The 23299-nt window shown below is 38.4% G+C and overlaps 2 protein-coding genes across 2 annotated transcripts in view; both read right to left on the bottom strand.

Annotated features, from left to right (window-relative positions):
- The window catches only part of LOC105203252 (unconventional myosin-XV), a 62613-nt gene that overhangs the window by 31399 nt on the left and 7915 nt on the right, over nucleotides 1-23299 (bottom strand). Inside the window, exons 2-19 of the mRNA XM_039456364.1 lie at nucleotides 21998-22083; nucleotides 14185-14295; nucleotides 10631-10719; nucleotides 10491-10554; nucleotides 10297-10406; nucleotides 8647-8931; nucleotides 8373-8550; nucleotides 7773-8066; nucleotides 6744-7088; nucleotides 6347-6634; nucleotides 6119-6276; nucleotides 5476-5853; nucleotides 3854-4197; nucleotides 3254-3722; nucleotides 2978-3180; nucleotides 2618-2889; nucleotides 1151-1327; nucleotides 108-555 (exon numbers count right to left, since the gene is read on the bottom strand). Coding sequence (XP_039312298.1) covers nucleotides 108-555; nucleotides 1151-1327; nucleotides 2618-2889; nucleotides 2978-3180; nucleotides 3254-3722; nucleotides 3854-4197; nucleotides 5476-5853; nucleotides 6119-6276; nucleotides 6347-6634; nucleotides 6744-7088; nucleotides 7773-8066; nucleotides 8373-8550; nucleotides 8647-8931; nucleotides 10297-10406; nucleotides 10491-10554; nucleotides 10631-10719; nucleotides 14185-14295; nucleotides 21998-22018 — 4234 coding nt within the window. The 5' untranslated portion in view covers nucleotides 22019-22083. The remainder of the gene's footprint in view (nucleotides 1-107; nucleotides 556-1150; nucleotides 1328-2617; nucleotides 2890-2977; nucleotides 3181-3253; nucleotides 3723-3853; nucleotides 4198-5475; nucleotides 5854-6118; nucleotides 6277-6346; nucleotides 6635-6743; nucleotides 7089-7772; nucleotides 8067-8372; nucleotides 8551-8646; nucleotides 8932-10296; nucleotides 10407-10490; nucleotides 10555-10630; nucleotides 10720-14184; nucleotides 14296-21997; nucleotides 22084-23299) is intronic.
- LOC120359309 lies at nucleotides 14306-21612 on the bottom strand. The gene has a single exon (XM_039456365.1). The coding sequence runs from the start codon at nucleotides 16455-16457 to the stop codon at nucleotides 14664-14666; it is 1794 nt and encodes a 597-aa protein (XP_039312299.1). The 5' UTR covers nucleotides 16458-21612; the 3' UTR covers nucleotides 14306-14663.

Raw genomic sequence — 23299 nt, forward strand, 5'->3', positions numbered from 1 at the left:
GATGTTATGACGTAATGCATATGCGGTTTATTAAGATCTGTGAAAATCCTTTGAAAAAAAGATAAGAAGATGATAAGAAGGAGAATGATTTCTTCGCGGCTACTTACCAGGATATTGCGACTTGATGAACCTGGTCTGCGACCTTATGTAGCTCTTATCATCTTCCGATCTTCCGGTTTGACTAACGGACTGAATATCCGGGTATTCAAAGTCAATCGTGAGATCCTCCTCCTCAATGTTGGGCTCCGTCGTCCTTGTGACCCTGCTGTACTTCCTCTCTTGCGGGAGCTCGGTACGCGTCATGTACTCAACGTTACTGACCGCCGGAGTCTCACCAATTCTTTCCAGACTGTGATACCGTTCATTCAACTTAGATGAAGAAAGCCCGAGATTGGCGAGTTTTACTGGCGAAGGCATGACTTCCGACTGAAGCAGGTTGTCCAAACTTCGGCTACGCTGCTTCTCCTTCTCGAAATAGCGGTCGTTCAAGGCAGATTTTCTTGATAATCCCATTTCTGTCGTCTCCAGAATGACCTCGTGCGATTGCTTTCGCATCTATATATAATATATCAAGTTGCCAGATACAATTAATAAAAAAAATAATTATTGTATTATTAAATATATAACTAAAAAAAATAAATAAATATAGATATAACAAACTGGCACACTTTCACTAATATGAAATAAAATTAGGACCGATAAAAATGTCAAATAAAAAAATGAGAGAGTCAATATCGGTTTTGTAATAGTCTGCGACACATCTTAGAGTCTAACAATAATAATAATTCTTGTATGAATTTTTAGCTCACTTTAACTGTGCGCTGCATATTCATCATTTTGAAACATAGTCCATAATCAAAACAGGAATACATAATATTCAACAACAAATTAAATTGTAAGCTATTTAATTATTTTGAGACTCGTAAGCGACTTAAGAATTCATTGCGAAAAATCCTATCTAACAATAAGACGTTATTTATAACATCAAAAAATTATTTTCACTATCAAAAAAGTAACATCTCAAGATGGGATTTTTCGCAATTAATTAGATTCTAATTTGATTTACGTATAACATTGTGAACAAAAAACTACGGATTCCAATATTAATTAGACTTCTTAATTGCTTGTCACAAAATTAATTATTACGTACGGGTGGTTTCGTAACGGGTGGCTGCGGCGGAGGAACTATTGGCCGTCTCGGTACCTGAATATCCAGCTCAACGGACTTGTCAACTACTTTTGGCACTGGTTTTCTTTCCAGAGGCTGGAAAGTTTTTAGGATAGGGATTTCCATCTCTTGTTCCAACTCCCGAATAACTTGAGCATGCTAAAAAAGAAAACATTCCATTTAAATACTGAAACTTAACAATTTAATGATAATTATTTATTCCACTTTCCATTAACTCCGTTCTCGAATTTTTTGTTCTTAAAGTCTCATCTAGACTGAACAAAATCTTATTGTATCGCCGAAAAATTTGACAAAACTCAATTTTGAATCTAAAAAATTTCGAATACATTTATAGATAACATTTTGTCGGATACATTGTTTCATACATTATTAATGAGAAATATTAAAAATGCAGGTGATTTTGTGTTGATAATGTTATTGCCTACAAGTTTATATGTTTTTGAGATAGTAAAGATCAAAAAAATGTCTGCGCCTAATCTCGATACACAGATAGCGTTGTCTGCGACATCGCTATATTATGTTCAATTGTAATATTTAATAACATTTATTCAAATCAAAACTGGACTTCAATTTCTAATAAAATTTTTAAAATTTTATTATCTCTCGATTCTTTACATAGCAAATCTTTATCATCATATTTTAACTTTCATCTAATAAAACATACTTTCCCGGATAAAAATTTTTTTCATACTTTTTATACGAATTAGAATATTTTTCAGAAATACACTTAGAAATACTCAGAAAAATCTAAATCTTCTTTTAGAATTTTTCATACATGTGTAAATTTTGAAATATTCTGAGATTTCTTCTCCATAAATTGTAACAAAATTAACTTTTAACTATTTTAGATTTTATTCCATCAGAATTATAAAACAAACAATCTTAGAAATTTCTAGGATATTTCATAATTAATATGTACAAAAAATTTTAAGAAAAGATGTAGACTTTTTGAATATTTTTCTGAAAAATATTCAATTTGTATAAAAAGATCTAAAAAAGTTATAAAATTATACAGCAATTTAAAAAAAATTTTGAAAAATTTTCACAAGAGTTACTACTATATTTTTCATACAATTTTAAATTAGGTCAAATTTATTTCTTCTTTTTGAAGAAGTTTGCTCGCTTAATAAAACTGTACAAGCACTAAAAGTCATTAATAAACCATCCTCTCTCACAATCTTGATCTATTAATGACTAACATTTAAAAATTATAATGCCAAAGAGTAATCAATATTATTATTTGATACGTTGTTGAATATAATATAATAGATATAAATTTAGTAATAAAAATGTTAGTCATTAAAATTTTGTCACATTTGTTTTCTAGATTTTTATCATCTACAATGTCAATGATGTTTCTTAGATGAAGCTTCAAGTTTTTTCTATATAGTACGTTTGTTAGCTACAGTAATATTGAAATTAACTTACCTCTCGTTTTTTTATAGGCGGCAAACTGTTCTTGCGTTGTTCCAAAAACATATGCTTAGCAGCGGGGAAAGCTGGCGCCAATTCCATCTCCGAGATCAAATCTAGGACGTAGTCGAAACCGTTGGTCTCCGTCACGATAGCATCCGGGCCGTCCAATTGATTCCAAAGTGTGATAGTCCAGCCGGAGTTTTCTACCCCGTGATTCCGAACCGCGAGATTAGCCAACTCTTCGCACGTCGTCCAGGAATCTATTGCGCATGTAGTTGTTTCGCCTGTGAAATGAAAAGTTATCGATGACACTAAAGTGTTCATGGCACAGTGTACGTTATTTTTCAAGGAGATTTATTCAAGGAGATTCACCGTCGTAGAAGCCAACGTTGAGCGCCATATTTACGCGATTTCTGTTGGCTCGCCATTCTAGGACGCACGGCGGATAATTCCTGGGCACCTGATGCACCGTTTGCTGATTATTATTCATCATACGGTATACCGTCCTCTCGCCTTGTAACAATTTGCGTTGACAGTAAGCCTTATAGCCGTCGTAGGCATGATCGGAGACGTATCTGATTAGAGAGTATTAATTAAGGATTGTAACAACATATTGCGTGTTTGCAATTTAAAAAAATATGAACTTACTTCAGAAAATACTTGAAGAGCGTGGCACTGGGCTGGAACGCCGACAAGCAATTGGATAGCAGCAGCCATCCTCTTTCCTTGTTAGCGTCGTTTTCATTCTTCCAAGTTTGATTAGCCAACTGGCACAGTATCTCGTCCCTCAGTTTCTCGTTCACGATACCCTTGTTAACGATGTAATCGCCCAACGCCTGTTCGCGTTTGCCATTAAGATTACTCTCATTCATGAAGCGCAATATCATCTTAAAAATCATCAGGGAATCAGTGTAATCCTGATCGCGAGCCTTCGCTAGGAATGGCGTCTTGATCGGCTCGCGTTTCATCCCGAAGATGTGACTCTTGAAATAAATGTTGGTGAACTTCGAGAACTGATACTGATCGATGTCGGGCGGCAGATTGTACGTATAGTTCATCGGGATGACTTGGCCGACCACCTTGAGGAGATTTCGCTCGGTGTGTGTGGGCTGCCAATCTGTGCAGTGGAATTACAAGAAAAAAAATTTTTTTAATTCAAAGTATAGTTCGTGAAAGTTATAAAATGTGTCTGAAGCTTTGAATAAACTTCACAATGTTGTTGTAATATTTATCGTGGTAAAAACGTACCATCGAGTTTGCTGTAGATAAAGGCTAGTTCTGCGGGAATCTCCAAGTGGTTTACACCAGCGACAGCTCGCGATGTCCTCTCCTGCTCCTCTCGTTGTTGCTTCGCCTTCGCCCGCTCCTTGCTGGCTCTCTCGATTTCCGCTCTCTTCACCATCTCATCCTTCAATACCTTGAATATCTCTCGTTGCTTTCTACCTCTGTATAACTTTTGCGCCATCAGGACACCCTTTTTCATCGCGCGGAACTGCTTACGTTCACGGTAACCGCGATACACCGCCTGTATCAAAACTGTGCTTCGGGAAATATTGAGGAATCTTCTGCGTGCCAAGAAGCCTCTTGTGTATCTGTAAGAGAAACCGTTATAGCGACGTCCGGGAGAGAGATTCACACATTTATTCATTTTAATTTCACTATTATAAACAGTGTAGTGAAATGAATTAAGAAGAATGGATTTCTGTGAGATATTTCAACGTCATAAAGAATTTTATATGTAAGATATATTAGGAGAGGATGCCAGTTGGAGCAAGAAGTCACTTAGATTATAGTGATTATAGTTCCTTCATAAATTACAAATTAGCTATTTTAATTTTGCACAAGTATGCGCTGAAGTGGGAAGTAAGTGGCTATAAAAGGGAACTCTGATACTAATAACCTATACAGCGCAAAATATTCCAGCAATGTTGCAGCAATATTTTCATTGTTTCTGTAATATTGTTGAAATGTTACAATGTTGATGCAACATTACTGAAACGTTCTGTGATGTATGGAAAGAATTGACAAAAATTTACAAGAATACAAAAGAATAAGTCATGAAATATGGCGTTTATGTAATATTTGATAACGTAATAGCTATGATTTAATACTTTAAAACCATGTGACTGTTAAAGTTTTGAGTATGTTTCACGACATATATGTTTCACGACAGTCGTTTCACGACAGTCACATGGCCGGTATAGATTAATTACATTTCGTGAAATCATGCGTGTGCAAGCTGCAGTTACATTTTCTTTTAACACTTGGGAGTAATATAAATACATTTAAAAAAAGTAGATATACAAAAATATATATTTTTTTTCTTGAGCGTGACACCTTTGTTAAAATAAATTAAAAATTCAAGTGTTTTACATAATTCTAAACATTTTAAATTTGAGAAATGCTGTCTAAACGTATAAATGTACAAAAGTATAATATAAGAAGTTGCTTTCTAATTATATTTATACTTTATCATTAATTTTTGTGTTGTTAGAATTTAAACTTGATTGTCCACTGTAGATAAATAAACGAATTTCTACATTACTCATACTATTTAGACAATTATTGCGCCAACTATACGTTGGCGAAGATCCTTCAGTTTTGCAAATCTTGACTTTTAAAATTCTTTTTCAAAAATCTGAGAATATCAAAATTTTAATTATTTTAATTATTTTATTTATATTATATAATTAAATAAAGGCCTCAAGGACATTAATTTTTTATAATTTAATTCTATAACATGATAAATTTGTGAATCCTAGAAGAAAGATACAAATGTGATGCTTTTTTTCAACTAACCTTATATAAAACTTATCACTAAATCATTATAAATATTTGTGTCTTTTCTTTTTGCATAATTTGACATATACCTTTGGACTGTAATGGCCGCTCTCTCTAGAATCAATGCTCTGTTATACTCCAGAGCTCTCTCCAACGATTCGCGTAAGAACACTCGCGTGAGTCCGAGTTGATACTGCGACTGTGCTTCTTTCGGAGCCGCTTTGTCCAAAATTATTCTGCAGAGCTCCTTGTTGGGCGCACCTCTAGGCAAATGCGTTGAGACAAGGTAACGATACCGATCCACAAAGTGTCCGAACAAAAGGCGAACCGGATAGCCGGTTTTTCTGATGCGAATCGTCTCCAACATGCCCGTGTATCTTAATTGTTCCAGCACGCAGGGCATGTCGAATTTCATCGGTGCTTTCTCGGTGTTCGGCTTGATGCAACGGACAAACCACGGATTACATCTACGGTGGCAGAGATAAAAAAAATTTTAACAGTAACTATCTGAACCTTGATAGTAGTAATAACTCCAACTAAAATTCCAAGAGATTGATAAAAATGTCTATTAACATGTTTTTTTTTACAGACAATTTAAATTTGCTTAAAATGTTAAAATTCTCCAAATTTTATTACTTTTATTTAAAAGTGGTTTCTTACAATTTGCAAAACACGTCTATTAATTAAAAAAAATCGTATATTTATTATTTTAATCCATTTTGGAATACTCACTGAGACATAGATTCTAAGAGCTGCTGGAGGCTGTCGTGAAATCGAGCCGAAACAGTCGGGGTTCTCGGTTTCATAGTGACAAATCTGCCATTCGGCTTGTTCATAGTTTTGTTAGCTTCATGCGTGGTTCTGACATGCTGGAACATCTTGCTAACCATCTGTAATCATCACAATCATGTATATTATATGATTCTTCCAGCTTATAGCATAAACAAACAAAAAACTTACCGAGATCTTGCTGCTGATCAACAACTCGACGACATCTGGTCTCAAGGTATCCCTGTTTTTATCTAAAAAGCCTTCCACATTGTACCAAACTTGTCCGGCATAATGCCTGATCGCGAACTCGGCGGAGCTCATCCTGGGTCTGGAATACAGCTCACTTAGCGCGTGATTGTAATGGCATTTCTCCAAGAAAGAAAGATCCGTCGCTTTGGGGAAATTGCTCTCGTCGTCCAGCAAGTGAAGAATTCCGACTGGCTTTTTCGCGATCAGATGGATGACCGGCAAGTTATCCTAAGACAGAAAGATCAAGAATTAAGTTATTTTTGTGATTCATTTGTTGATTTATGTGTTGACACGTTCCTCGCTACTAAAAAAATCATATCGTCCAAATTAACCTCACCGTGTAATTGATGGTAGTCCAGTCAATCTTCTCCTTCGCATATTCCTGTTGCTCGAGCTTGAAGATGTGCTTGTTAAAATAGAACTGCAGGTTCTCGTTCGCATAGTTGATACATAATTGTTCAAAACTGTTCTCCGTGAAAGTCTCGAAGCCAAAGATGTCAAGGATCGAAATGGCAGCTGTCTGAATGGCAGCTGTCTGCTTCGTGCCCTTGTAGACGATGTGGTTGACGCGCGCAACTAGCCACGAGAAGAGCGAACTGTACAGAGCTTTTGCGAAAGCGTCCCTGGCATCCAGGGCTTGATCGATATTCAAAGCCGTGAAAACTCTCTCGTTCCTTGCTTCCTGTAGCAATACAAATGTACAAATTTACATCTTGTTAATTTAATGCTAAATTAATGCTAAGCCAAAACAACAAGAATGTTTTAAATATACCTATAAAAGACATTCAAAGAATGTCGTGAATTTTTGTAAACATCTTTATGATGATGTCGCTTCGACATATAAGTCAAAGGTAGATACCAGTTGGGGAAAGAAGCCACTTTGATTCTAGTTTCTTCATCAATCAAAGATTAGCTAATCTGACCATGCACTAAATTATTAGGAAACTACGGTTTGAAAGAGGGTTAAAACGAAAATTCCGAGATACGAAAGGGCAAAAATTTGATAAAAATACGAAAAGGTAAGTCGTGAAATATGCTGTTCTGTGTATTATTCGGGAGGTAGATAAGCAAAATATGCAAATTGTTATTACGTCATACTATTTAAATAGTAATGGCATCTTTCTTTATAGGGGACAAAATGCTAGTTTTGCAAGGCTTAATTAATTTTTTTCCAAAAATTTTAATTACTTTCTTTGTATGAATAAATAAAAGTCTCCAAAAAATTAATATTATATTAAATTGTTCGCGGCATAATTCCATAACATAATAAAGTTATTGTAGAAAAAAACCCAAGTGTGGTATCTTCCTTCAACTCATCCTACATCCATTGAACCGGAATGAGAGATGTACCCAGGTGAAAACTTACTGTCGTCTTGGTAGTAAGTGCTCGGATGATGCCATCGGAATTCACTTGAAGAAGGTGCGCCGCCCAGCGTATTTCAGCGTCGGAACCGACTTCCACACCTTCCTGGCCGTGCCTCATTTGCTTCCGGTGAAAGTATACGTTCCCCAAATGCAACACGCTGGCTAGAATCTTGAAGATCGTGTCCTGCTCTTCGGACGAGAAGCCGAGAACCGAGAAGCCGAGAACCTGCATGGCCGACAAGAGCGCCTTGAAATCCTGCACATCGCTCTTGCCATCGATCTGGCAGTTTCCACCCTGAAAACATTTTATCAGTGATTTTACTAACTATCTTCTCTCTCTAAGCTAAAATGCATAAACTCGGGTTAATGAGAGGTTAGTGAGGTACTCCATTTTCAAAATACTAACTTTATTTTAATCAAATGGGCGACGTTTCGGCATTATTTAAAACAAAGTTTGTATTTTGAAATAATAATAATTGCGCACGAAGTACCGCGCTGACGCTCTCATTAGATTTTTGACTACGTTACCTGAAAATTTCGAGAGTTAAACTTCACTTATTAAAATGCGTAACTTTATGTCATTTATCAAACACAAACGCACCTGATTTAAATAAAAATATTTGTCCGGTGTAAGCAGACCGTATTTATCCCTGAGTTGCTGATCGAGACCAGCTAGAAGTTCATAGAACACGTGGTAGTTTCTCTCCTCCGAAGCCTGAGTTACTATTCTACTCTTTTCTAGAAGATACTGCGTTATTCTACCGCCTACGATCGCGCCGCTGGGAAATAGAAAAATTGTTTGCGTCATGTGGCACCAACAGAGATGACAAATTTTTACTTTATTGTTCCATAAAGTATCATATAATATTACTCACTCTCTGAAGTGAACTTCCAAGTACTTCCCGAATCGACTGCTGTTGTCGTTACGCGGCGTTTTCGCATTTCCGAAGCTCTCCAGGAGCGGCGTCGCTTCTAGGATTTGCTCGGTTACGAGATTGTTCGGCGCGCGATTGACGGCCGCGAGATATTGCATCACCAACTTCGTGGACTCCGTCTTTCCCGAGCCGGACTCGCCGGAAATGACGACAACCTGATTGGCACTGGAGTTATTGGCTGCAGTCACCTGACTGTACGCGGAGGAACCCACGGCGAATAAATGCCTGCGAAAAGTAGTAAAGTGGTAGTCTTTTTATAGTACGGAAGACTTTTTTAAACGCAAGTTAATTGAGATACATTTCGGTCTTTACAAGATTTGTGTAAAGAGCAAGATAAAGTAATGAATTACTTAAAACACAGTCTTTATTTGATATATTCATTCAATCAGATTAATTTATTTAATTCCGTCTTATTGTATCTTTGTATATTATACAAAGGTAGTTCAAAAGAGATTCTTTGGAAAAAAAGTATATTAGTTATTAATTCTTTCTTGCCTGAATTTTTCTAGAATTATTAGCATTTAATTTGGATCTTATGGAAGGTTTTTAAGGTAGTTGATTATAAATCTAGTCAAAATTTAAAATTTTCCAAAATGGCGAATCTAATATGGCACAAACTAAAATATAAAACTTTCTTCAATTTGAATAAAACATTTCAGGAATTTTTGGAACAGCTGATTTGAAATACCAATTGTTTTTATTTGCATTTTATCAGCTATTTTGAAATTAAGTAACGATTTTTTTGGTATAACGTTTTTTGTATAACTTTTTCATATAACAGTTTGATTTTCAAAATAACTCATAAATCGTTTTTTTCTTTATTTTTGTAGACAAAACAAATTTTTGAAGTATATATCTCACCAGGCACGCAGGTGCGTGCGCGAAAGAGAGAATTAAAATACTAGAAAATGATACATTAATCTTCAATGTAGTTCTTTCTACACAAGTAAGCCAGCAGATGAACGTTTCACTAGTTGAATGATGAATATCATTAGAATAAAATTTGCTTCATTTTTCAGCTCTATCGCTTTCTTCGCTCTACTTTAGCACATTTCACACCAAAGGGTTACGGCATTAAATAGTAAATAGCTAAATAAGTAATAACCAGTAAATAAATAATAAATAGCCAGTTTTCGGAGCTATTGAAAACAGAATTGAATCTAGTAACTGAACAAGTGAAAAGAAGCGACTCGTCAGGGGGTCATTTTGCTGCAAGATAATGCCAGGCTTCACGCTGGTCGTACGATGGATATACCGAAAATTGAAGCTTTGAAGTATCCATCATACTAAGCCTCTATCTGTCACTACATGATTATTACATATTTGAACCGATAAAGAAGGTATTGAGGGGACAACGTTTTTCCTCTAATAATCATGTGTCAAAGAGAAAGTAAAAAATTGATCGAAGAAGCAATTAAATAAATTTTATTCCAATGACACCAATTAGTTGAACATTAAAGGGAAAAAGTTGTATTGAAGACTAATGTATTTTATTTTTCGTATTTCAATACTTGTTATACCTTTTTTCCAAAGTTCCCTATAGCTTGTAAATAAATTTAGTAGAAAATAAATAAAAGAGTTAATACTAACGGTGGGAGTGTACCAAGGATCCGTCCCTCATAAAGCTTCACTTGATCCAGTCCGTAAATGTCGAACATTTTATATGGATTCACCGCCACGAGGATACTTCCTGTGTACGTCTAAAAATTCATCGCAAATGATTACCGAAGTCGAGTTGTTAATTAACGCTGGGAAATGAATAAGTCAACGTGAATGAAACGTACATAAATTAGTTCCTTGTCGTAACGGATCTTCAAGTTCCATAATAACGACGCCTCGTTCAGATCCCTGCAATTTATTCAGCTTGTTTAACGTCGGCGTGTGACAATCACGCAAATAGACACGTGATAATTTCGCGACTTACGTCAACTGAATCATGTCCTCCACGCCATTTTGACCTAAGTCCTGCCTGGGCCTCACTCCGCTCAGGTTGGTGAGAGTGAAGACTTGCGGCTTAAACACATAATTGTATGCAATTATTCGTCGTTTTTCCGCACGAAGATCCAGAGTGGTCGCGGCGACGCGATAGCATGCATTTGTATAATTTTTATGACAACCCACGAGCCCGCGATTACCCGACGACACTTTCTTTCCAATTTCTAACGACCCAAAAAGGGACACGGGAAAACGTCCAAAGACGTGACTTTCCAGCTCGAAACGAATTTTGCGATCGTTCCCGCTGCGTTTTCTCGATGCAGCTTGTAAGGAGAATGTCCGATAAAAAAGGAGGATTCATGCGAATTCACATAAGAAGCGAGAGAGCCACTCACGTGAGACTTAACCGGATACCAGCCCGTCTGCGTTTGCAGTTGCATCTCCATTGGCGCCGGCGGCAACAGTTATTTCCGGCGGATTAACGAAATTTTATGATCGGATTTAAAAAAAAAAAATTGAAAATATTTTTTATTTTCTGTCAACATTAAATTTTTCTTTGAAATTTCCTATTTACGGAAAATAAACGCGATAAATTAGAATCTTTTCTTTCTTTTGCTTCAAGAAACCTGAAAATACTCTGAGGATGAGTAATTGCAAACTAAAATAATGGAAAACTTCAAAACAAAACCTCTCAAATTTTATAATTTTTTACAATTTTCTGAACAAATGGATTTATTTATTGCAAAATATCGAAATTATTTATTATCATAGAGAGAAAGGTATTTGATGTATCTGATTATAATTGCATAATAAAATAATTAATAGCTTTATTTCTATAATTATTACTATAATATTTGTAATAATAACATTACGTTTATAGTTCTACAAATTATGAGAAAATTTTACTATAAATCATGATAATTTTAAATATTGATATAAAAAACAAGATGTAGCAATAAAATATTGTTCACAATTATAATGAATAAATCATTTTTTTAACATTTGCTTACTATTTGCGTAGTAATAATAATTAAAAGCTATTATTTGTAATAAAAAGGTACAAGTAGAACCTGTTAAAACGACTTGTTCAAGATACAGAGTGACACGTTTTTAATTTCAAAATTTATAGATCGATTTCTATCTGTCTACAGAATCAAAGTTGCAAATACGAGATGTTATACGGTCATTCCATTGGCTGAATGGAATTTTGAAACTCTCTAAGACCCCACCCATGATACATATTTAAGATATTTTTAGAAATCAAAGTCGCGAGTACGAGATATTATTCATTCCACTGGCCGGTTGGAATCTTAAAACTGTCTATGGCTCCGCATAAATTCATATTTAAGAGGTTTTCAACTATGAAATCGGATTGCGAATACCGTTAAATTCGCAAGTATACGCACATTAAGAGGTCTCTCAATACTCTTTTTCGCTTTTTTATTTTTGAAGCGATTGGCGTGCCTTACGCCAATGCGTCGTCATCTATAATGGGACACCGGTGAAGTGCAGTGCTGCAACTAGTGCACGACAATGCAACGCGGAGAACTAAAGCGGGCGGGCAGGAAAAATTGCGCGTTGTTAAATGGCCCGCGATGGGTGTCGGTGTTGCATAATGAGGTGGTTGCCTGGTGTTAATGGAAACCACGACGGCGCGCGAACAATCGTCCGTCAAGTCATTTTGTACCTTGCCGCGCGTAGCTCCTTTCAAAATTCTCGCGTCACCCACGACCGCGGGAGATCGATGACCGGCGGGTGCGATTCAAGGCGCGGGAGCACGAACTTGAAAATCGCACGCGCGCGAAGGACGAAAAAGTGAATGAAAAACGTGGAAACCAGATTGACACGGGCGCGAGCGTGGCGACGTGAGAGTTGCCCCTCTCGTTCTCGTCTAATGAAACGAATTTAAACGCGCGAGGGTCGCGCTAGAAAGTCAAGAACCGACGAGCGGTTCGCTCGGATACCACGCACACTTGCTCCATTATTCCTGCTCGATCTGACGACATTTCGATTGCCCTTAATCGCTTGACAACCGAGCCAAGTTGAAGCTTTATTCAATATTCTGCTGTGACGGTCAATTGGATCTTTTTCTTTATATTTTGAAATATCGAATATATTTTTTAATGTTATTAATCAAACGGTATAATTAATTTTAAATACATTTCCTCAGGAAAAATTAGTATTAAATTTACAATCATTGTCTCACATGTAAGCAAGAATATAAAATCTTTAAACCTTTCAGTCACAACGTATCATATATGGGGCACCTTTTTCACCTTCTTATTTTAATTATATCATGTAACATTTATGCCATTAAACTGTTTGTTGCTTTCAATTATCTAACAATTCAATCTTGACCTCCAATGGTCATTTGTTCAATAACGTTAAGACTTTTGTTGTCTTAAATAAATTAATATGTCCAAACAGTGTTATATTTTTACATTAAATTTATTTGTAAATAAACTAAATAAACAGATTCTTTTTTTAAACGTGGATACCTTAAGGAATAAAATGCGATGTTCTGCAGATATTTTGCAGGCCCAATTTTTAATTTTTTACAATACAAAGTTGTAAAAGTGTAAATTTCTACAAACTTATTTTGCGTCAATTTTGCGGAAAGTGCATAATATGATAATAATTATTTTGAATAATAAAAGGTATTAAAAGAATTTAATTCTTGGTTTAAAAATATTATTTCTTATTCGATATTTTTTTCTTCTCTTTTACTCACAAAATTATTATAGAAATAAAAACAAGTATATTTTTACTAATAAAACTAAAAACAAAATTTCTTCATGTAAGTAAATGTGCATCTGTTCAAAATTCTTTAAAGAAAATTTTATATTTTTGCTTACGTACGAGACAATAATTATTAATTTTATATTTTTTAATAGATACTTTTTCCGATAAATTAAATATATAAATAAATTTAATATTAAAACACACGACATTTATTTTAGATAAACCCTGAAATAAACATTTTGATAAAAATATGCGAGTCAATAAAATTATTATATTTTCAAATATTAGTAATCGAGCGATAAAATTGATTTTTATACATTTAAATACTTTTCTCGAAAAATCAAATATATAAATTTAAAATAAGTAACACATCGTAAATCATTTTGGCGAAGATACATGAGCTAGTTTGAGTTCCATTATATTTTAAAATATTTGCCATTTAACGGTAAAATCAACTTTAAATACATTCAAACATTTTTTTAAGAAATTAAATATATATAGATAAATTTAAAATAAAAAAGTTCAACACTTGGGCAAACATTTTGGCGAAGATACGTGAGTCGTATGTACGTGAATCGAGCTTGTCGAATGACGTCGTTTACAGAAAATGCAAAGTGATAGATTGCCTGGAGCTCAAGATAGCTGCATGTATTGTCGATGGAAAGGTCTGTTTACCAACCAAAGGAATACCGTCTGGCCTATCTTTTCATAGCTATTGAATTCTTTCGCATCACGCCATTCATAATTATTCACGGTTCATACAGACGATTAGTAAGCGCTTTCTACACTGGCTTATCTTACCTTGCCGGCGATCACTGCTTGGACCGAAAGTACATTGGCGGCTCTGTGGTATTCCAGTACTTCGCCTGGCAACACGTGGCCGACGCCGGGGTCGAACCACACCAGCTCACCCTGCAAATAATATTACATTCTTCAAATAAGCAGTCTAATGATACAGACGTTTCACCTACGCTTGCTGATATTTTAGATTGGCACGCGAAATTTATTATTTCTTCATTAAACACAATATCAGAAATTAGGTTCTTTCAACATCAACGACTAGTTAAATCAACTTTCACATTTGCAACAGAAAACTTCTCGCTATCCAAATTTCAGAACAGGAGATTCTGAAAAAAATTTGCCGGCACAATTTCACTTAATTAAAATAATAGCCTTTCAGAAAATAGATCGTTAAACTGTTTCGTTAATCAATACGATAAAATTACGTGTTTGACTTTTAAATAGAATAGATCGCTTAAAAATGAAAACTTCGTTAAATCCTATATTGTATATTTTTTCGAATCGATCCACAGGTAATTTCGAACCGTTTTCCAGTTCCACGACTGGGATCTACGAGCCACCTGCATCCTTCTCTTTCCGGTACAGAAACCGAATATCGACGACGGCATGTCCGGAGAGTTAGAACGTGCGCTGTTCGCGTCGCTAAGCGCTCTGACGTGTGTCGGGACACACGTCGCCGTCTTCCTCACGTAATTCGACCTCTCTTTGCTCTGCTTCGTCAACACTCCGCTCGTCGAGACTCTTCTCTGCTCGTCCACGTTCCGCGCCGGCAGATTCCCCGTCGACGTCTTCCGTCCGATCTTCACGTAGCTCGGCAACGTCGTCGATCTTATTCCCGTCTTCGAGTCCCCCAATTGCGCGTTCGTTAACAATTCGCTCTGCGACTTCGGTCGGCATCTCTCTTGCCTCTCGCTGGAGGTCCACGTGGAATCTCTGTGAGGACACTTATCGCGGGACCAAGAGTCCGTTTTCGAATTCTTCCGCCTAGACCAGGTGGAGTCCGCGCAGTAAGACGTCTTCGCGTCTTCGAGATCGTTTCTCCCCGTTTTAAAATTACGCAGCCGGTCGATGTCCGTTTTGGAGACCAGTATTGCGTCGTGCTTGACCCTGACCACGTCCTGATCTCGATCCTGGTGCATCCTTCGCTCCAAGGAATCCGTTTCGCTCGCGTTGCTGATTATTCTGCGCCTAGACATCGTCCGGTCGACCGGCTCCAGTCTCTCCTCGCGAGGAGCTTGCCTGGAGGATTTGCGCGCGACCTTGACATAAATGTCGTCACGAGTGACGTTGTCCGTGCCAGATCTGGACCGATCGGGTGGGTCGGGAAAGGGATCTCGCAGGTGCCTGATGACTTTCGTCGTAGCGTCCGCGCGCTCTCCATTCGCCTTTGCCCTGGAGAATCTCGTCAATGTGCTCGAAGGAGTCACGGTGGAGTCCCGGAGAGTCGCGGCGCCAGTCGGCAGCGACATTTTCCGCCGCCGAATTTTTCCATAAATGGGCGCTTCCCTCCCAGCGGCCTCCCTCGTCCTCGAAGAGGAGGAGTGCTCCTCCAGCCGAGACATTTTCGAGGCGTGCACGACCTTCGGCAAGGTCGACGGCCGCGAGAGATCGCGACTCTCTTTAGCCGAGCGACCGGAATTTGGGAAACCCGAGGACGTTCTCGCGACATCTTTCAATTGCGAGCTCGCCTCTATGGTCGCGCGACGCTGCAGGATGTCCTGCCTGGAGACTCTCTTCAAGAGCGAGGAAGCGCTCCGCTGCTCGGTGTCCTGACGAGCTCTCCTACCGGTCGACGGCAACGTTCTCGGTCTCTTCTCGACCTGATCCTTCTCCGGCGTGGAATGGAGCGTCGTCGTCTCGACGTCGTCCTTGACACACCTCCGTCGCAGGATCTCCTTTCTGGAGACCGCCGGGCCGCGCGGCACCGTATAGTACGTCGTCTCGCTCCTCGCGACGCTCGCACGTCGGTCACTCGAGTCCTGGGACGTCCGCCGGGCGGCAGCTGCCCGGTACTGCTGCCTGCCACCCGTTTCCGGCGCGTAGGAATCCAGGACGGAATTCGAATCTGGGTCTGGGCCACCGCCGCCGCCGCTGCTCGCATTATGCAACGCTCGTCCGCCGCGGCCGCCGGATAACGGTTCCGTGCTCGCGTAGAAAGCTTCCGAAGAGTGTAGCGAAAAGTGATTCCTCGGGGTCGACGATCGACCCACGGACCAGCGTCGCCGTTGCTGCTGCCTGGCGCTCGAGCCGCCCGGCGAATCCGCGTTGGCCATCGCTGCTGCCGGAAATATCGGCGATCGGTCGCGCACCTCATGTGCGGACCGATCGCACGCCACTCGCCTTCTCGCCGAGACTCCTCCTCTCTTCGCGTAATCGAGGAAGAGATCTCGATCGTCGCCCGCTAATGTACCAGCAGCTCGGTTCCTCTACTAAATTTTGCTAACTTTCGAACGCCCGTCCATAGTTATCTCGAACGCGTACAGCGTGACAGAAGTTGAACATAATTCTTGCGAACGTGGAGGATCTCCGTTTGTAAAAATCGACTGATTTCCTTTAGCTGAATTTCCCATGAAGATAACGCGTACACATCTTCATGTGCTCATCTCTTCATATAATTGTAAATGACGTGACGCACATGTAAAACATAATTGTCTGATTACAGATACGCGTAATCTCGATTTTTATCGAATGTGCAATCTTCGAAGACTTTCGAGACGCGTTTCCAGCTATTCTCACAGTTCACGATACAAGATTACGCGCGCAAATGTCTTGCTTTTCCTTCTTCCCCCGGGTTTTTCTTTCTTTCTTTTTTAAAACATCGCGTGCAGTATGATTGCGTTTTTCCTCAGTTACGGCGACGTCAAGCTTCGATTGCATCTCTCCTTCTTTCTTCCAAGTTCGCTCAATTTAAATAACAACCTCGTCGTGGATGACGCGTGTAGCGTTTCAAGTCAATGCCCGCTGCGCAACTCTCTCGGATGCGACCGAGGTATCGAACACACGCGACACACTCGGGAGGTTCGATGCCTCGCTTAAAATTGATGTAACGTGACGATCGGTAGTCCGGGAAATGCTCCAAGCTCAACGCAAACTCGCGAATCACTCTATCGAGTCACATGCCAACTGGATTTTATGATTCACGTTATATTAATTATTTATTAAGTTATTCAATCAAACATAGATTCATTAGGTCAACTAAATATCAATGGCGTACACACTGATATTTATTATATTTTGTTATTTATTACATTTGACATTTGTTCAAATCACTGGATTTTATGATTCATACATATTCATGTTAATACTAATTATTATTGTATTTATTGATTTATTCAATCAAACACTTAGATTCGTTAATTCAAGCAAGCAGTATGCCTTGCGCATTTATAATATTTAATTGTAAAACAAATAAACATTATTATTATTTTTATTTTTATTCACACATGTTCACATTAACATAAATTATCCATTGATTTATTCAGTTAAACACAAGGCTCTATTAATTGAAGTCAACAGTATGTCTCACACACTGATATTTATTACATTTGTTATATTTGATATTTATATAATTTTTCTGTTCTCCTTTGCGATATTTAATCAACCGGGTTTCATGATTCACACACATATCTATTTTTAATATTAAATGTTACACATTTGTTAATGTAAATAAACAGTGTCTTTTATACATTTACATTATTCGTTATATTTACTACTTCTCTATTCTCCTGGTTGTGAAATTTAATCACTCACGCGTAACACACGATTTTAACACCGTTTAATACGCGAAAGAAGAAAAAAAAAAACGAAGCGAAAAACGGGTCAAGCACGTCGCGATCGCGCCCAAACGAGTTTTCAGTTAGATACCAGTTGTCCAGCCGCGTCGAGAAAACCGCTTCGGCTGTGCAGAGAGTCGCATTCGCGACCGGTAGAGCAACACGTCGCATAAACGTTTTTTTCCTATTTCCAATTGAAACTTGCGACTTGGGGTCGTCAAATAAATCAGGCTGATCTATCGCCCGTCCGTCGAGGCTTCCACATTCTTCCATCCGTCGCGCGTTTCCGCGTACAGTTTTCCGCCGTCTCCGTCGCGGCTTTTCCCCGCGTTTCCGACTTATTTACAGCAGCCGCGGCGACCGGGTCTCATCGCGGACTCCCGTCACGATCGGCGATTGCGACCCGAGCCGTTGGACGTGGTCCGCGTTGTCGCGCGCATGTTAAATTCGGTGTAAAGAAGTTAGGAGGCCACGACTGGCGTCTATCGGGCTCATTGGGTCAGTCGGCAAAAGTCTGCGGCCGCACACACCGGGGAATTCGTTAACGGTGCCCGGTGGACGGCAGTGTCATCCTACGGTCCCACCGACACGGCCCGCCGTCGTCCGTCGCGAAAGCGACCCTTTCGCGGAAGACCATCAAGAGGGAAGGGCCTCCTTTTTCCCTCGCTGCCGCGCGGCACCGGAGATGATCGCGCGATGCGGACGCTAGGATGTTCGACGCGGCACTGCAAGTTGCGGGCCTTCCTCGCCTCTCCGCAACAATTGCCTCCGCGTACGCAGTGGCGTATATATGCAATTTTAATTGAGACACGCTAATTAGGCCGTGCCCGAAAGCGGCCCATATTCCCCGATCGATCGCGCCCGTTCTAATCGCCCCGCCGGATCGCGCACTTTCCCCGTTTCCCGGAGCCCCTCTCTGTCCCACCTGTCGGCGGGTGGGCCCTCCCCCTCTCCCCCTCTCCCCCTTCGCGATCTCGTTCGGAGTCTTCCGTTCTCGCCGGGATTTTTTAGCGCGATGAAATCATAAGCTGCCGGCGCCAGTGGATCGAAGCGCTTTGGGGTGGAACCAAGCGTGCCTCTCTTCTTATATAAATTACGCGCTAAATACGCGCGCGCGCGCAACCGTGCACATGCACGTGCGGATATTACATGGCTAGTGCAGGTGGCTACGAGGAGGCGCGAGGAACGCGCGAAGGGAAGCTAGTCTGCCTAGCGGCCGTGGCGAAGTTGCAGAAGAGCGATAGAAATTGTCGATTGCCGAGCGCGGCTAGTGCAACCGCAAGATGGGACACGATTATTTCTTCTTCTTCTTCTTATACGGCGATGTCGAATTGATTTATCGACATTAGACAGATTCACGTAACTCTCCTGAATTACTTCGTACACCTTTAAAATTGAAGAGAGAGAGAGGGGGGGGGGGGGAGAAAAAGGGAACGGACTCGCAACACCGCTCTCGTCTGGAAATTCTTGCTAGGATAAATGTAGAGGATAAAATGTAAAAGAAGTACGGCACAGCTCATTAAATCTCCCCATAGCGGCTCCGCGTCTTCATTTTCGATAATGCCGCTTGTTTAATATCCATTTCAATTTCGCTAATGCCCTTCTGCCACACTCGACGTAAGGAATGCTTCCTTAATTATTCCGCCGCTCATTATCCGCGATTGGATGCGCGAGGAGCGAAGTAAAAGTGAGAAGCCGCCATTGCGCCAGCGATGCGCTCTCGATGCATTCCGAACGTATCCGCGTGGCAAAATTCTTCTTGAATTCGCCTCTACATTGTGCTACTCGTCATTCGTAGCTGCTGCTACATATACATAAAGGTGACAGAGACAGATTTGGCGTACACAGTTAGGTTCACTCGTGAAAGCGCATAATTCAGAAAGTCTTGCCAACAACAGATATTACGTTAATAAGGCCGATTTCTTCATTCTTTGCAAGGCGTCGCCGTTTAATCTCTTTTATTTCAAAGGTTTCAGAAAGATTGCACACACTCGAGCAGTCGATACACGTATATGTTCTTTCAAATGCGTCACTCATAATGATCTTTCGGGCGCCCCAGCCAATCTCTCGTGGAAACTCATTTCTTAGATCAAAGTGTTTTTTTTTTTTTCTAATCCTGTGAAGTCGAAGACGATCGGCGCGCGGATCGATCGTTGACTAAGCGTCGAAAGACCATGTCGGACGAGGCGTTGGAAAGTAGCTGCTTCGAGCGGCGATGCAATTGCGTGTGCGCAGATCATTGACTCCGACCACGCAGCGAGATCCCACCGCGGTCGTGACCACGTAAACATTGTGCAACGCCGTGTCAATCCAAAAACGACTGTCTTACGAGTCTACGGGTTTACCAGTCCACGAGTGGGAATCGCAACGCCTTATCGAACGATTAAAATGCAAGAGGAACGATCGCTTTTCTTTCATAATATCAGTCCCCCGCGCCCCGTCGATGCCTCCAATTATAGACCTTCCCCGATAAAATAATTATACAATTCTAGAAACGCTCTGTACTTAAGGCGATGTTGGAGTCGGCATTTTTACCGGCAAACTCACCGACTTGCGATGTACAATACGTACGTACGATTTACGAAACATTAGCAGACTCTTATGTACTACTACATCGAGATTTCATGTGCACGTACACAATTTGTCAAACGTTCTATTCTCTTAAATTAGACTCCCCGACATAATTCTAACGATTCAATATTATTTATTCATTTATTTTACACCTGGCTCTGCCTTTATTTTGTATAAGTATCTAGTATAATGTTTTCACGAAATAAATGTATCAGTGAATTGACGGTTTTGGTCGCCGCATATTAAAATAAAAGTCGATAAAAAAAATTTGTAATTTAAAAATTTTTTATTATTTTTTTTCACAAAAAGTAAACCAGAGCCGTATACATTGGCATGTGTATTTTAATTCTGTAAAAGGAATTATATTTCTGTGAAATCAACACAAAGTATAACTTGTTTGATAAAATGTCGGTAATACAGACGATTCCATCGCCTTAAGGAGATTCTCTAGTCTTTTCACGTAATATAAGAGCTAAATTTTGAGAACAAGTTTATGATACATATAATAAAAAATGTACACATAATGTGTAGGCATTCCTGAATTTTTTTGGCCATACAGTTTACTTTAAATAACTTTCTAAAATTATATTGAGTTTTACTGAGAAAAGAACTTTAAGTAATTTAATCAAACAAGGATTTTGTAAAATTAAATTCATACAAAAGATTGGAATTAAAGTACATTTGGAAATTAAACAAACATGTACCGTACCATTTTCGTGCAAAACCATATAATATTCATGAATTCTCCCTAAATATGATATTACTTTAATAAAAATATAACAATTTCACTTGTTAGATCAAAATCATTATTATAAATAATTATTTTCATTTTTTTTCACATAAATATTAATCAGTCCGATTGGGCAAGTTTTAAAATTTAAACTAAATTAAATCCAATTAAAGTTGGTACACATAAATGTACACAAACACATAAAATTAATTTTGTTACGTTACAAGTTACATAAACGAAAAACTCAGTTAAAAATTGCGTTAAGTTTAAATTAAATTAAATTGAAAGTGAATTTTAAAAAGCATTATTTATATTAAAGTAGAATATACCTTTTAAAATTAAATTGCTCAAAGTATTTATAATATTATTTTATTGATAAAAATTATTAACTTTTTAATGTTATTATTAAACTGTTAATTTTTTAACTAGTCATTACCTATTTTTGTTATTAATATTATAAAAAATATATTATTAAATAAATTTAAATAAGAAATTATTTGCTTTTATTGCTCAAAATTTGTTATTTATTATTTTGGCAATGCTAATAAAGCTTTTGTTAAAAAATATATACGATTGAAATTTCACGTGACTCCCTTCCATTTTTTCAAGTTGGAGAAGCTTTCTTAATTCACGCAACATCCGCAAGTGTGCTTATTATTACTATTGTAGGCATGTAAAAACTCACGACTCACGACGAATCCAGTCTTTCAAGATGCATAGTTCGTAAATATCAACTCACCTTTTGCCACTCGGCGTACATCCTGGAACGGCGTTAAGTCGACCTCCGTGTGAAAGTACCCGTCATTTTGCGTCAATTGATTTGTGCTGAAACGAAATAAATTGACTAATTATTTGGAGCCGGGAGATTATAGGAATTATTATTGATTCTCAGCTAATATAGCTGACTTGGACGCGATACCGTTCATCTGCCCATCGATTTTCAATGTCAGATCTTATGCACGTGCAAGAAATATTACGCCAATCGCGCTTGTAACGGAAGCATCGCCCCGTCTTGCTGTCCAGTTATCCCTTCCAATCGTCCCGCAACTTCCGGCACAGATCGAAGAATATTAATGTTCAGCTTCGAGCTCTTTATTTATAACGACGTATATGTACTTTCTATTTACAATGACGTATAAGACCGTATATTTATTTAATTGTTCAGAGTAAACAATTCTAAACTTAAAGTCGTGCCATTAAAGGTAAAGATTTTATTTATCGATGATGCGAAATTAAAATAACTTTTCAATCTTATTGGCGTTATAGTAAATGTTTATTATCATCAGTATTATTATTAGCGTCAGAATATTAAAATTCGTTATCATAATTTTATTCTGATTCTAATATTCGATTAAAAATTACGTTTCTCAAGATTGAAAATAACGGCATGCAGTTTGGAGAAGAAAATGTATTATAAAATGACCAGGAAAATATATTATATATAAAATCACATGAAAGATATTATTGAGCATTGAAACACTGTTATGACCGTTTGTTGACCTCCTCTCTATTTTGATTGTATTACGTGTATACTGAAGGATAACGGCTTTGCTGAGATAATTAAAAATTTAGCTAGATACAGATCTGAGAATAATGAATCCTCAAAATAATTATGTAGAACGTTCAACTAAAGTCCAACATTTTTTACAGCACTTATCATAGTGCTTAAGCGTTCTACATGTTTTAATTAATTTGCTTAATAATTTTTTTTTCAGATCTGTATTTACCCACTTTTGTAGGTATTTCAACAAAACCGTTGTTGAAAAACCTCTCCGCGTACATATCACGGTCTCATCTCTCAATTAATGAAATAATTTTCTTTAAAATTCAGATAATCTTCGTAATGCTTAACTCCGGATTATGTTCGAAGAAAACATCAGTTCAGAGCGTGAGCACGGCTTGATATCGATCATAATTGCATGTTCGGAAATATGGGAAGTGTCGCAATCAGCATTCAGTTCCGCAAGATCGAGATACACACGACCACGCACATATCTACGTGTTTGTGACGCGTACGAGATGTATACCTATAAAAATCATT

This window comes from Solenopsis invicta, chromosome 13 (genome assembly GCF_016802725.1).
Source record: "Solenopsis invicta isolate M01_SB chromosome 13, UNIL_Sinv_3.0, whole genome shotgun sequence".
Classification (NCBI taxonomy): domain Eukaryota; kingdom Metazoa; phylum Arthropoda; class Insecta; order Hymenoptera; family Formicidae; genus Solenopsis; species Solenopsis invicta.

Excerpts from the sequence above, each read along its gene's own strand:
- LOC120359309 (XM_039456365.1), bottom strand. The coding sequence starts at position 16,457 with ATGGCCAACGCGGATTCGCCGGGCGGCTCGAGCGCCAGGCAGCAGCAA.